General features: G+C 35.9%; 1 protein-coding gene and 1 pseudogene across 7 annotated transcripts; both read right to left on the bottom strand.

Annotated features, from left to right (window-relative positions):
• Window positions 1–983: 983 nt before the first annotated feature.
• LOC126616357 (uncharacterized) lies at window positions 984–8,123 on the bottom strand. 7 transcript variants are annotated; one of them, XR_007621131.1, is made up of 6 exons: window positions 6,851–8,123; window positions 5,487–6,175; window positions 5,110–5,173; window positions 3,495–3,616; window positions 2,516–2,582; window positions 984–1,249 (listed from the first exon to the last, which is right to left on the bottom strand). XR_007621131.1 is itself a non-coding variant. In XM_050284416.1 (4 exons), exons 2-4 carry the CDS (start codon window positions 3,554–3,556, stop codon window positions 1,055–1,057), a joined length of 324 nt encoding a protein of 107 aa, XP_050140373.1. In that variant the 5' UTR covers window positions 3,557–3,616; window positions 4,376–5,045; the 3' UTR covers window positions 984–1,054. The 7 variants fall into 7 exon arrangements, 1 of the variants encoding a protein (XP_050140373.1); XR_007621128.1 differs by having other exon boundaries at window positions 6,053–6,175; XR_007621130.1 differs by lacking the exon at window positions 6,851–8,123 and adding an exon at window positions 6,452–6,844.
• A 1,421-nt stretch (window positions 8,124–9,544) lies between these two features.
• LOC126615423 (uncharacterized) lies at window positions 9,545–15,467 on the bottom strand (annotated as a pseudogene).
• Between the last annotated feature and the right edge of the window lie 767 nt (window positions 15,468–16,234).

Below are 16,234 nucleotides of genomic sequence, written 5' to 3'. Positions count from 1 at the left end.
CGAGAGAATCCTACTCCTTCAAAAAAAAGACTTATCGCACGCGTGTGAGCGCGTGCGGAGAGACTAGTATTATTATGTAGGAAAAGATTTACAAGTATATGATTGCCGATTACAAAAGTATTGGCAACCATACGGCCACCATTGAATTTATGCTCAGACAGTTTCCCCTTATTTGCGATGCTTCCTTGAGTGACACTGTGTATGATTACAAAGATGTAGGTAGTAAATTGTTGTGTAAGTTATGTTTGTTGATTAAATATTGACTTGTATCTTTTTTACAAGGAATTTATACCTCTGAAATGAATCGCCAAGGTAGGAACTTAGAATTGCATGCAATGGTATTAGTAGGATGGGGATATAGTGATGGTGGAGAAACCGAAGAAAGCATTATTGGAGGCAAATCTAATGAAACCAGCAAAGTTCTCGAGGAAAGCGATGAAGACGCTGAGGAAGGCAGTGGAGAGGGTGAGGAGTTAAATGAAGACAGGAAAGTCAAACACTACTACATAGTGATGTGTAACTGGGGGAATAAATGAGGTCAGGGAGGATTTGGCCTTATGGAGGAGTTACTGAACATCTTCTGCCACGGGTTTCTCTTTCTCCTAAAATGAAAGAGTTCAGCACGTCTCTTTTCTATCTGTTTTTCTTTTTCTCTTTTTTCAGGGTATGGGAGGTTGAGTTGGTTTCTCCAAAACTGTATGGTTTGATCGTGCAACTTTGCAACCACTATAACTGCTTGTGGAAAGTTCACTGTGTATAGATATGAGTAATCAAAGGGTTAGAATCAATCTAAAAGTCCGGGCGCCTTTCATGTTTTTGTATTACAATTTTAACCCTATTTTATTTGTGTATTACAATTATAGTCCTTCTATATAAGAATGGTTTTGTGTTTTTTTTTTTTTTAGTGAAATGAGGACATAATTGGAATATTGAAAACTTCACCGATTTGGGCTACTTCCTTTATATATATATATATTAATAGATTTTGATCCATAATAATGTATATATTAACATATATAATAAGACCAACCTGTGGGATGTTTGGTGTCTTTTGTCAGGTTTTCCAATACTTCTTTAAAGGAATTCCAAATCTCGACACATACTTTAGCCCGTCCAGTACAGAAATATCACAGTCCGGGGCCATTAGGTCCATTAATGCAAGAACTGAAATTTTGTCTTCTTCATCGACTAGCATCGGAGTTGTAATGTGCCGAAACACAATTACACAAGGAGGCCGACACACAAACTGCTGATGAAATAAACAAAAAGGATTAAAATCATTTGCAAACAAATGAAATTAAAGTGACATCACAAACATACTGCATATCTACTACTAACAAAGCCAAACAAAATAACAAAATGTAATTTTCCATTTATTCAATTTCCATGTCATAATTTAAATGCATCTATAAAAGGCGTAAGGTAGCATAGGATACTCAGCAACTAATTTCACATAATATCGGAATTTAATGTCTGTAATCCATTTGTACACATTAAATAACTGTATAGGGAAAAAATTTATGGTGGATGTTCATGCTAGGCAAGTTATGTAAAATCTAAAAATTGTTATGCTAGGCAAGTTATGTAAAATCTAAAATTCGTAAAAACATTTATGCTAGGCAAGTGATGTAAATAGTAAAAATTGTATGCAATGGTATCAACTTCATGTTCATGCTAGGCAAGTTATGTAAAATCTAAAATCTAAAAATTGTGATGTAAATAGTAAAAATTGTTATGTAAGTTAGAATTGTTTGTTGAGTATTAAAAATATTAACTAATGTTTTTTTTTACCGGACGTTTATACCAAAACATGAATAGTGAAGATGAGAACTTTGAATTCCATGCAATGGTAATGGTGGGGATGGGGTATACTGATGATGAAGAATCTGGGAAAAGCCTTTACCAAACGTTGGAAACCTAAAGCAAGTCGCTGTGGAAGGCAGTGGAGATAAATGGCTTTTTGGAGAAAAAATTAATTCGTCTGTGTATTATCCCATAAAACTACCTTCAAATGATTTGCTGCTTAACGAGCTCAGAGGAGTCAGTTGAAAACAACAAATGTTACTACATAGTAATGTCCAATTGGGGAGATAAATGGGGTCGGGGAGGATTTGGCCTTATGAAAATATTAATTCGTCAGTGTATTATCCCATTGATATTTTTACACTAAAAGGATGAGGAGTTCGGCTAAGCCACACAATGAACATCCTAATTTGGTATCGATTTATTCAAATGAACTTCCACGGCCTTGAAGATCCTACAAGATATCTTAATGGTCGTTTGGTAGAGTCAGTGCCCTTTTGGTGTTTTAGCTTGAGCACAGTTACAAAGATAGGCAGACACACAAACGGCTGACGAAATAAAAGTGAGCATATACTTTATTGATATCGCAATCTGGAGCCATTCGTCTCACTGATGATTGCACAAAACAGAGGAACTGATGCCAATGAGACAAAACTAAAACATGTATACTAAAAAGTAAATAAAGAAATAATAAATCGGTTCATTTACTTACAACTAAATCAATCCTTGGTGATGTATTCTTTCCTACCCCTTCCATTCCAACAGTAGAAAACTTGTGCCTGTTGTGTTAAAACAACATAAGTAAAAAGTCATACAAAACACAAAAGGCAGGAGAAAAGTAACAAAATAAAAATAGATCTACACTAGTAATATGCCCGTGCGTTGCTACGGGACTTGAATGGACCAACCTTAATTACATGAATAAAACACAATTAACCTAAAAAAAAAATCAATATAATCATGAATGAACAAAAATGATAGATAAGTGAACGGTGTCAGTAAGATAAGCAACTTAATTTTTATATACATTCAACCGAGCTGATTACAAAAGATGTGGTTGTTAAGAAAAAAAAAGCAACAGCTCCGTATGCTTGACCAATGGTTCCATACTCCTTTTCAATCTGGTATAATTGAAACAACAATTAACCCACGGAAATGTTCTGTTAAATGCTTCTGGAAAAAGGGTTTGTCGGATTGCTTTTCAGCTTGCTTGCTTTGTGGTGATATAGTGTTTGGGATTTCATGCTTGGTCCAAGACAAAAATAAAGGAAGACTTCTAATCCCATAAATTAGCAAAAACTCTACTATCCTAAATTCCTAATCCCACTTGACTTCGTTGCCCCACACCTTTGTCCTTTGTCTCCCATTGACTAAAAACACTCCCAAATCACACCAGCCACCCATACAAAGCCATCGGCCACATCAAATATTAGGCACGATTCAGGTAACCAAATTCAAACAGAGTTCAGATAATGAAATGCAAAGAACACGATACATACAGTAAAATTCAAGAACATGATTAAGAGGATTTGAACATGTCAAGTAAAATCATATTCAGTTGAATCCTAACTATAGCATGTTAAATAAAGACGGAAAAGAATACCACAGTAGAAACTTCTGAGAATGGACATAAAAGAATTTATGTTCTGAAAACAACTTCAAATAGGAAGAGAAAAGTTTAATGCACTCACAGCATCCTCCATTGTGGTACGCCATCCTTGCATGGACGATAGACCATATCTGACACATCCATTCTCACAATCTTTGGAGAACTTTTCAGTTTTAGGAGTGCTCAGATTGTACCCATTCCGATCTAAAATTAAATAAGAACTCAATCAAAAACTTTAATCCTACAATTCAATGATGAAAAACTAAAGTAGCCAAAACCAAAAGATCTTAGTGACAACTTGTACGGACGTTACAAAAATGCAGGACGCGAAACACATTAAACTTCTAGAAACTCAAAGTTATCGCTATTTGGTTACGAAGATAGATATATATCACCAGGAAACCAAAAAAATGGCAAGGATTTGCCAAAATTTGTAAATCAAACACTTATGCTTCAACTCCTTTTCCTCTGTTAGTCTATTATCATCTCACATGCCACACTATTCGAGACTAGATTAATTCATTCACAGCCAAACCGCTAGTATTAAACTTAACTAAGTACGGATCAAATGATCTGAACAACGATTTGGAAAATTAAAAACACAACAAAGAAAGGAAGCAACCAAAAAAGCATATAAAATGCCTAACAACAGTCGATAAAGAATCAAGAACACTGGGTTAAACCAGAATCACAGAGACGGCAAGAGATCTTCGAACAATAACACACCCGAGGTTACTACAACATGAAGCACAACCACTTTGCATCACTCATGGAGAGATACAAAATTTTAACAAAATCCCATTTGTCAAAATTTCAAAAAAAATCGAGAAAGAAACACAAATTTACTGATAAAATTCAAGAATTTTTGTCAAATCCAAAACACAAAAATCCAAATTTCATAAGAAAATAAAAAAAAATTAAAATTACTGGTAAAAAGCAATAATTTTTTTTTTCTAAAGATACCTTGTGAGAATTGTAGCACTGTTTTGTGAGATATAAAGGAGGCAACTTTGGAATCAAAAGTATCAACTTTGGCCGTGACGAACTCGTCCTCGGAACTTTAGAAACCCAAATAAAAAAAATCAATTTTCATTCTATAGATGTAAATTATAGTAGAAATTGATTATATGTATGTACATAACTGTATACATAGATATAACTGTAGAAGAAACAGAGCAGATGACCGACTGAGAGGAGAGAGATTAATTTGAAGCTGCTGTTAAAAAATTCGTCAATGGGGGTCAAACCACCTCTTTAAAAATGAAACAGTCCTTACAAAATTCAAGGCTCAAAAATAAAATAAAATAAAATACAAATTCGAAAGAAATCAAAGCAATTAAAAAATCTAACATTTTTTAAACAACTATTCAGTAAAGGACCGAAAAACCATGCCGTCAAACAAATCTGAGAAAAAAAAGGAAATAAATTCAAGTAAAAAATTGCCTACCCACAAAGCCAAACCACATCCCTAAACACTACGCACCGTAGAACCCAAGAAATCACCAGAATTGAAAACCAGCGCCACTGGGATCATTCACACAGTGACAAACTCCTATCACTTTCACCGATTGAAATTCAATTTGAACAGAACTATAGAGAAAGGTAATGATGAAATTTATTCCAATCTTAGAAAACAGAATCAAAACAAGGAACCAAAAAATGAAAAATTAACTATCCAAAAACTCTAAATCACTCACCTTTGACACAGGAGATCTTGAAAGAGAAATGCACCAAAGAGGAGGAGCAAAACACTTTCAAATCCTGGAAGAAAAAAAAAAACCAGCACTTATTACCAAGTCGAAAATTGTAGTCCAAACGTAATAAACAGAATCCAAAAACTGATCGAGCTAAAAAAAATTATAATAGCATTCTAATTCAAATGCTAAAAACAACAATGACTACAAACAAAACACAGTTAATCTCCATACACAAAAGAAATGGAATCACCAATAAACACCAGGAAAATAAGCAATAAAGATATGAAACAGAGGGTAAAGAAAATTCAAAATAATTTGAACAATTAACATTAAAAACCACATAGAACCAATCGAAAGGACAAAACAGCACTCTTTACCTCTCTTCTTTTGCCTTTGTATCAATTGCGAACAAAAATTATTTGCTTTCAGCCAGGACACACAGTTAAAATTTTTCAGACACATATACCAAAGAAATTTGTTACAATACATTGACAAAACAAATAATCATTGACTAAACATAACTAACAAATATGTACCCATGATCTCTATCCAACCACACGGTTCACCTCATCACTTGTTCTCTACTGCCCTGTAACTAACAAAAACTAGTGTACCTAACTAATAGAGGATAACTATACACGCATTTAACCAACCAATGATCATTGGTTAAATCTAATTAACAAATATGTACCCATGATCTCTATGCAACCATATGGTTTACCTTATTGCTTGTTCTCTACTGCCCTCTAACTAACAAAAACTATTTTACCTAAATAATAAAGAGTAATTATACATGCATATAACCAACCAATGATTATGTAAACAAATACACATGTGGACATTCAGCAAAGAAAAGAGAATCCAGAAACCAAACCCATCAATCAATTCACAAAATAAATTGCTAATCACAAAATTACCTGCCCAATTCTGCCGTAAAACTTACCAGGATCCTACGCTTTTCTGTGTTTAAATTTTTCTTCGAATTTTGGGTCAGTGTTGTTCTCGTCGTTAATAAACTGGGGGCTTGATCAACATCCGTCAAACTCCCACTTCAATTTTACAAAAGCTGCACAGAGAAATAAAAATAAAAAACACAAAACAAAGTTTGACAAAGGGGTACTACGACAGCAAAGTTGCAACAGATTGAGGGAAAATGTTCAATCAAAACCATTGGATAACATTGTCTCAGGAACCCAAAAAAAACCCCACAAACTCAAAACCATAAAAATCCAATCTAAAACATCGAATCACATACTCAGATGCAAAAAAGATAAACTAACAAATCCAAAACGAAATAAAAAAAAAATTAAGAATAAGCAAGCAAGAAAATCAGAAAACTCACCGGAAAAGGTCGGAAGCACCAACGAAAAAATTACCAACAAAGGCGATACAGAACACTCCATCTTTGATGAGTAAAAAAGAACCTCTATTTTTGCGATAACCCTATCGCACAACAACAATTTCAACCCTTTTTTCCCAGCAAAAGTTAGAAACCGCGACCCAAAAATGAAATTTATAGGAATCCAATCCTTTCCAACTATAAAAAAAACACACTGGCTATTCACTTGGGCAAAAAAAAAGATGGAAAAATCAGAAGTGGCGAAAGAGCAAGCTTTGAGACACAAAGAAAAGCAAGCCAAAAGTAGGGAAGATCAGCGAGACAACCAAAGAAAACCCTAAAGAAGAACCAACGAAATCAAAGCAGGAGACAATAAACAATGAATTTTAAACAGTGCATTACCTGTTGAATCAGTGGAAAAAACTGAAAACCCATACCCTCCCATACATCCCTCTGTCATTCTCTCCTCACTGACCCTGTGTACTAACCCATTAATTAATCCCAAAAAATGCACACAACCATGCTTTCTCCTCTCCCTCCCCATCTTCTATCTCCCTGTCCATCTCTCTCTCTAAAATCGAAGAAAATCGCATAGGCCCTAACCTACCTAAATCTCTCTCTCACTCAATCCAAACCCATAGCTCCCATCTCTCTCCAATCCGTCAGTCCCTCTGTCCCCCTCCTCCCCTCCCCCCAACAACCCTCTGACCAATGCTTCAGCCACAGGACACCCACCCGCACGTCCCTCCCGAAATCCCGACGAGTCTCTCCCTCTCAACCCTAAAATGGAGGCCTTGGACGAGGGACGGCTAGGGTTGAGAGAAATTGAGTAGCTAGGTTTTCTTTTAGAAAAGATGAGAAGAATGGGGTGGGTTAAATAGGTAAATGGTTATGGACTCTCAACCCTAAAATGGAGGCCGTGGTTGAGAGAAATTGGACAAGGGACGGCTAGGGTTGAGAGAAATTGAGTAGCTAGGTTTTCTTTTAGAAAAGATGAAGAAGAATGGGGTGAGTTAAATAGGTAAATGGTTATGGGTAAATGAGTACACGGTTATGGGTATGGATAACCGTTTATAAACGGTTATGGTTATAGGTATAACCATTTATGTAATTATCCAACGGGTAAATGGTTATGCGGGTATAAACATAAACGGTTATGGGTAAATAATCGTGGTTACCCTCTTGCCATAACCGTTGCCCATCTCTACTCCCAACTTTTCAAAGGAAGGTTTCAGGTGTGGTTGTGGACAACCCCAGAGTCAAGTAAGATGTGGTATAATCTGATCCATGCAAAGAAGATAATTGTGTTTACAATGTCACTGTGTGCCTTGCCGGACTCACCTTACCACAAGTACATGTACTTGTGTAGGTTTGGCATAAATGAGAGGAGTAAATATGTATAGGATTGGCATATCAATGCTCTATCAATATTACACAACAAGTCCAACCAAACAAAGTGACACGCACCAATCTCGATATCCTCGGGATATCGAGATGGTCACGTGCTGGCCGACAACCGAGGGTGACGCAAGCCATTTAGAAATGCATGAGAACGAGGAATAAATAAGACTTATGAATTTAATGGTAATTAATATGCATTTAAGAAACGTATTCAGAGCATACAACTAACTAGAACACTAAAAAAAATATAAAATAGAACGAACAAAGGGATGGGTCCTACACCGAAAAGACTCGAAGATATTGATGCGGAAGTGCCTTAACGCTGGGATTGTATGTCTCAATTCTAAATCCTGAAAGAGGCGCAAAACAAACATGAGTGAACCAAATTTATATATATATATATAATAAAACAGTTATCAACATACTAACTCCTACAGTTTTATGAAATCTCAATAGTATAATATATAATAGGTTTTTCCGAAAACCCTAGCATGCCATAAAACATTACAAAACGTATCTCATATGTAGTATGCTAACTAGTGGTATCAATATCAGTATCTCTCTTATGCACAAAACAGTGCCCCACACACGCCCGCCCGAAGGCAATATATATAGTGACCAATAGATATGCACAAAATCATTGAACATATTATTTCCAAAACATAGGTACATATATTTCAAAAGCATCTTCATAGTATAAAGTCATTTATCATCTATACTATAAATAAGTGTTATAAAAACATGTTCTACATAGTATATCGTCATCCATCAGATACCCTACAAGAACATGATTTTGATAGAAAATATGGTATTTCAAAGTAAGCTCAGTATAGCATGATAATCAATTTCTCATAAAATGTAATCATTAAATCATGCTTTCATGTATGTGTTTCTACTATAAAACATGTATTTTAGAAGGGGTCCAATCACCATACACCGTTGGTTACCAATAGGAAATAACGGAATCGTCACTATTAATTGCACCTAAACACATAAAGAGTACACTTAACAAAGCTATACTCAAACGAATGAATTTTAGGAAACAGACGCCATAAACGGGTTCAAGACGTCGTAATTAGCTTATGAGAAGTCCCAAACGAAACTCAAAAAAAAGGTCTACGAAAAGTCAACGTTGACCGTTAGCCGGTCAACAGGTCAAACCGGGTCAAAGGGTTTGGGTTGGACCGGGTTGGGCCTAGGGTTTTAGGGTTTCTAAATGGGCTAGGCATTGAAGCCTGGCCCAAATGTTTTGGGTTTCAAAACAATAAAATAAAAACAAAATTTAAATAAATAAAGAGGGTTTTGGGCTTTGGGTTTTAAGGATTTGGGCTTGAAAGCCCGGTTTGAAAACTGGGTTGGGTCTTAAAGTCTGGGCTTGGGTTAAGGGGTTGGACCTTAGGTTAATACTAGAAAGTACTACCCGCGCGTTGCTGCGGGATTAGAAAATGCATGAAAGATTATGTTTAAAATATAACAAACGTTGTGTTGTAGTAAATTGTTTCAATTTAGGTACAATGAATTGAAACTTTGAATAATCACACCCAATGTTGTGAATAAAGGTTTTGTCTGGAATAACACTGATTTTATATCTGCATTGCAGTTCCTGCTAGAATACGAATAAATTTACAAAATGATTTGCTTATTTTGGTAAGAGATTTAACAAATCAGGTATAATTTATGACAGTAAATGCAAGAACGGATAAAACACTCTAAATAACTATAAGTTTTACAGAAAAGCTTTTCAATCCAATATCATCCAAAACTATGCGTTCTGAAACGAAAAACAGAAGCCAATCATATATAGCCAAAATTACAATGAAAGATTTCATATTTTTCTAGATAAGTCGTATTCCCTTTCATTATGTATGATAACATTGAAGGTTATAGCATGCCAATTCCACATTGAAAGTTTGTATAGCTTTATTTTACAGAATATCAAGAGCCAAACCTGCAGAGCCGCTGAACATCGTCCATGTTTGAAGTTCTTAATAGCAATCTTTTTCATGGCTTGGTAGCTCATATAGCATGACATCGTCCATGTTTGTTCCAACTGAAATCATAAAATCGCTTATTACTAAAAGAGAAGTATTATCCAACATTTGAAACAATGACATAAAAAAGACATACAAATACAATAATTCACAATGAGTGGAATTGGAGGTCAGCTCTCTAGAGCTTACCAAGAAGTAAAATTTGTTGCATTGGGTGGAAATCCATACTCTTGACAGTTGAACCTGGACGTAAAGTCATAACAACAGACTTGGGCAAGTCATTAGAAGAGTAGGAACTCTGACCATGGCTCTGATTAGGATACGCAACAGGCAACATATTTACTGGCAGATTATTGCCCTGTTAGAAATTGTGTTAATATAGAATCAATTACATAAACTAAGAAGTTGAAACTTGAAATTTTTCTGTAAAATAAAGCTATACAAATTTTTGGCATAAAAGTTGCACACAGCTCATAAAAAAAAGGGAACTGCAAGACCATTTGCATCATGTTTATAAGAAAAAAAAAATTCTTTTAATTCTGTTAAGCATCCTTCATGATCAGCCATGTTCTAGTATTTTGGATAATCTAAACTTACCTTTTTGTTACTGGCCTTTTAGGGAACAATTTCGCTACCTACCTTTTATGGAACAATACATTAAGGATATGAAATGCATTTATTTCTGTAATTTAATATTACACGGTCAAAAAAATATGTCATAAGAAAGAAACGCTTCAAATTTAGCAATGTAACTCAGACTTCCATCAGATAAATCAGAATGTGCAAAAATTAACGGATAGATTTATACCTCATCTGTTATCTCGAAAGGTCTTGATCTCTTCAGAACGTGCTCAGAATCAGCTGTTTGATAGTCCATAGTTGGGTTACTGGTTGGAGTCGTCCTAGGGCACTTGATTGCAGCTATGTCATAAGCTTCTGCAGCTTCCTCTTGGGTGCCTAAAATTCAATTCAAGTTTAGACTTTTGTACGAAACTGCATTAATTAGCTTTGCAAGAAAGATCAAAACTTTGCAGTAAAATATAGCCTTTATAAGTGATTTTAGCTGGAAAGTCTTTTTCTAAAACAGCCTTTAAAAAGTTCATTGTTACAATTAAAAGCAGACATTTCATCAGCATTATAAAAAGTGTGAGAACAGAGTTGCTGTAAAAATAAGTCCTTTTGAAGAAGTGCTTAAGCAAAGAGCCTTATGGAATTTAGAAAATGTGACCGAAAACAAAACGAATTCAAACAATGTATGAATTTTACCAAAAGTTCCAAGATAAAGATGCTTGTTCCCAGTACCTCGGCCAATCCTAGCTTGCCATCTCCCATGCCGGTGATGTCTGCAGAAAACCAAGATCAGAAAACAAAACCAAAATTAGAACAATATTAACCCTTTTAACCTTCAAATTTGGTGCGTTTAATGCAAAACCGAAAAAACCTTGTCATGCCTCGGTACAGCGAAGGCCCTCTTAAAAATCCACTGCTTTTCGTGAAAATCAAAGGAACTGATGAATACTCATAAAAAAATTTAAAACATTAGAAAACAATCTTCTGATTAACAAATCAAAATCGCTACCTTCACAGATGCGCAATATATTCCCGCCAGCTTATGTTATTCATCTCTTCAAGTTGTGCAGTGTAAATATCCAACTGCCAAAAGACCAAGAGAATGAAACTTCAGCTACTAAAAAGCTTTCACAAATTGATAAAAACTCCAAGAGTCAGAACCCTACCGTAAAGTTTATATGAGTTGAAGAACCCCGGTACTTAAGAGCAGCAAGACCATATGCTCTAGCAACTTTCTCCTCCATATCATAACCTCCTGCAGTTCAAACGAACAAATGATTAATGCAAATCGACAAATTAGGTGACAATTAAAACTAAAATTCAAATAAAAAATGCCAAAATCTGAAAGGTACCGTTTCCCGAAACTGTAAAACAAAACGTTTCAAACATGCACAAAAAACGATCCAAGGAAAAACAAAAAATTGAAACCATATACGTTGAGAAGCATGCAATCTGACAAAAAAAATCCCAAAATCCGAAAGGTACCACTCCTAATCCTAACCTTAATTCTCAGAACAACCAGATTCCCAACACCAATTGACAATCCAACCATGAATTTCCAAAACTTTCCCAAATCCCAATCTTCAGCATGCATTAAATCCTATCTAAAACTTAACATGTACTGGATAATGAAGACTCACCCCAAATTGCTATGAAGGTCTGCTGCACACGTGAGGACACGTTCACAAAGCCTTTCAATGGCTGAGATTCAACTTTCAAATATGAAGACTTTAAGCCACAATTGTTCTTTCTTAACTTTAGCTACTTCAGCTACATAATCAGAAAAGAAAAAAAAAAATTCATTATAGTTAACTAATTTGGGTTAAGATTAATAAAAAAGCTTGGAAATTTCAAATCTAAAATCACACCTCATGCTGCAAGAAGAATAAAAATCATGGAATTTCAAAACCACTCACCTTAAACACAGAGGTCTTCGCAGGCTTCAAAGAAAAGTCACAAACTCAAAAAACCCGATCTCCTGAAATTGAAAAACAAAACCAAAGTAACCTTCATCACCTAGAATCCGAAGATACAAACAAAATTCCGAAAATCACAACCAAAAAATTTTAACAAAAAACCCATTTAAAATCCAAACTTACACTCCCAAGCACATAACATTCAAAACAATGCAGCAAAGACTTGTGCACAAAAAAACCCAGAACTAACCACAAAACGGCAAGACTTCAGACGTGAAGAAGTCGGCGTGCGAAGCGCAGGAGCAAAGCTGAGAAGACAAAGACAACAAAGTGAAAACGAAAGGCAGAGAGCGAAAGAGAGAAGCGGAAAAACAAAAGGAAAAAGTGAGGAGAGAGCGATGAAAGCGAAAGAAAAAGCAATAAGGCCTCCGAACAGAAAACGTCCCGATCATCAACACGTGGAATACAGAGGCCAAAAAAATCTGAGCAAAACCAAAAAAAGAAGCAAAAGCTAAACGGACGATGGACGCGTGCGGTAGGAAGGCACGATGGTCTTTTTGCTGTGCTAAAAGGTCAAAAAACAACAAATCACAAAGGAATTAAATGGCAAAACAGCCAGTTACTGTTCATAAACAGTGTTTTTGTGTTGGATTTTAGTATAGGTATAATGTAGGGGTTGACCCATTTCTAGGCCAAGGTTTTGGCCGGTTTCTGGGCAAACTTCAAATGCCCATAACTTCTTCGTTACTCAACCAAATCGAGTGATTCGAAATGTAAAGTTGTAGTACCCGACGAGAGGAAGAGAATGGTACCTTGCATGACGGCTAACTCGCCGTGATTTGACCGGAAAATGCTTCGAAAGGGTCGGTGCTCGGCCTGAAAATTTGGAAAAGCTACTCCGAGCTATTTTCTGCGATTCAAATGTATAAACAACTTAAAACAAACCTTGATCTAACCCTACAACACATCCCAAGGGTTTTTAGAAGCTTACCAAAGTTGGAAAATCACGAAACTCGTCGGGGAAGACGATGAACAGTACCAACCGAAAGAGAGAAAAGGGTTTAGGGTGTTCTTCTTTCGATTTTTAGAACACAAGGGTGATGGTGTTTTGTTGTTGTTGTCTGGTTTGATGGTGAGGGAGATGAGGGTTTGTAGAGAGTAAGGATACAGGTGAGAGGGAGAGAGAGTGAGAGAGAGTGTGAGAGAGAAAAAAGTGATCTGAGAGGGTCTCGGGGAAAGACAGAAAGAAAGATAGGGGAGAGTTGGGGTGCTGCCACGTGGCAGCGTGTGAGTGGGAAGGTAATCTCCAATTGAGATCCGGGTTGGATGAGGTTTAGAAGACAAAGTGCAGATTTTTATAAAAACTTTAGGGGCACAATTGAAATTACCAAGACATTTTGGGGTGGGGTTTCACACAAAGGCTGCTACAATCTTCTTCTCCAAATGACATGTTTCACTTTCTTGTACTTAGTTAACATGGGAAAGTTACATACATGTAGGGGTAGGTACCCTAATTGATTCTAGGGAGTTTTAATGAAAAGCCCGCAGTACTATTCATTTTAACGAAAAACCACATTTTTACACTAAAAAGTCAAACCCGGTACTATTCACTTTACCCTTTATTTTGTCCTTATTGTTAAAACTCAAAGTTTTCAAACCCTTTTCATTAGTTTTCCTTTGATTCTAAGCAAAAATTGCTCTGAAGTTCTTGGAATTTTATATTTTCTATTTGTACCTTCTAGATATGTGCAAATGACTTGGTTAAGAGGTTGAATTTTTCTAACTACACCAATATTCGAGTGTTACATTGTGCGTTTTTTGGATAAGAAAAGGTTCATAGAAACCAGAAAAGCACAGAGGCCTAACAAACACACAGAGGACAGTCACGCAAGACCATCAAAAACAAAGAACAAGACCCCAAAGACACCGTCCAAAGGGCTCAAACGTACCACCACCCAAGCAAAAAACCCTCCACCCTTATGAGTGAGGACATGGTAGCCTGTCTTTGTTCAGAATGCCAACTAACGAAGATGGTGGTCTGTCAACCCAGCCAAAGCCACACATCTCTGGAGAAATAGACCTTGCGACAAAATCCGCCGCCATATTTGCTGATCGTGAAATCCATGACCAGGAGCAAGATTGAAAGCTTCTCCCCACCTCTAAAACACAACTAAGGATTGGGAGAAGATCTCAATCACAGCTCAGTGCACGGGCATTGAGGGACCGCATAATAGATTGTGCATCCAACTCAATAACTACCTCTTGCACATGTAAATTCTTTGCCAATAAACAACCTTCCAAAACAGCGATAGCTTCTGCCATTAACACCGAGGACGCCTGCACCCAAACACTACTCACCGCCAGGCAACCCGAAAAACAGTCTGTGTTTTAACTCACAACTGTTAATAGATGTGAATGTCATAAGTTAATGATTGATGTAATTCTTAATTGCTCAGTGTGTGCATATAACTGAATCTATAAAAATTCTTCAATATGACTACACAAACATATGAGTGTTTCAAATGAATTTGAATTTACCATCTACATTGACATGATACAATGTGCTTAAAATTTTACAACTATTAATCAATATGAATACCATTAAAATAACTAATGAAGCACATAGCTATCCATGCGTGTATGAGAAACTATAATTAAAATAAAGTATTTGATGTATGTACTCAATTAGAATATTTGATTAAGGTATTTTCAATTGATCCTCAATTAGCGAATATAGTATACATGGCAAAATAGTTTGTTCTACAATTGTTTTTCAATGATAGATAATTTTTTTCACAATTGTTTTTCAAGTCTCAGAACCATATAAACACAAGAGCTAATATACGAGTACATAACCAATCCAGAGCTCAGATCTCATCAGGCGGCAATTCATGAGGAGGCAGTATTGTGCGATAATAGACCTTTAACCTTTTCTCCATAAGGCCAAATCCTCCCTGACCCCATTTATCTCCCCAGTTGCACATCCCTATGTAGTAATGTGTGACTTTCATGTCTTCATTTGACTCTCACCATCTCAACTGCCTTCCTCAACGCCTTCATCGGTGTCTTCATCGCTTTCCTTGACATCTCCGCTGCTTTCATTTGATTTGTCTCCAATGCTTTCTCCAGCTTCTCCACCATCACTATATTCTCATCCTACTAATTGCAATTCCAAGTTCCCACCTTGGCGATTCATTTCATAGGTATAAATTCCCTGTAAAAAAGACACTAGTCAATATTTACTCAACAAACACAACTTACACAACAATTTACTACTTACATCTTTGTAATCATAGACAACATTACTCAAGGAAGCATCGCAAATAAGGGGAAACTGTCCGAGCATAAATTCAATGGTGGCCGTATGGTTGCCAATACTTCTGTAATCAGCAATCCTATACTTGTAAAGCTTTTCCTACATAATGATATATATATATATATATAAATTAACAGATTTTGATCCATAATAATGTATATATTAACATATATATATATATAAAATAACTCTAACCTTTGGGATGTTTGGTGCCTTTTGTCCGGTTTTCCAATACTTCTTTAAAGGAATTCAAAGTCTCGACACATACTTTAGCACGTCCAGTACAGAAATATCAGAGTCCGGAGCCATTAGGTCCATTAATGCAATAACTAAAATTTTGTCTTCCTCATCGGCTAGCATCCGAGCTTTTAAAGCTCTTTCATTGCGTAATGTGCCGAAACACAATTACACAGGGAGGCGGACACACAGACCGCTGATGAAATAAACAAAAAGGATTAAAATCATTTGCAAACAAATGAAATTAAAGTGACATCACAACATACTGCATATCTACTAACAAAGCCAAACAAAATAACAAAATGTAATTTTCCATTTATTTAATTTCCATGTCATAATTTAAATGGGAACTTTA

This window comes from Malus sylvestris, chromosome 3 (genome assembly GCF_916048215.2).
Source record: "Malus sylvestris chromosome 3, drMalSylv7.2, whole genome shotgun sequence".
NCBI classification, from domain to species: Eukaryota; Viridiplantae; Streptophyta; class Magnoliopsida; order Rosales; family Rosaceae; genus Malus; species Malus sylvestris.
The sequence above is the reverse complement of the archived record's forward strand: the minus strand, read 5'-3'. Positions and strand labels throughout refer to the sequence as shown.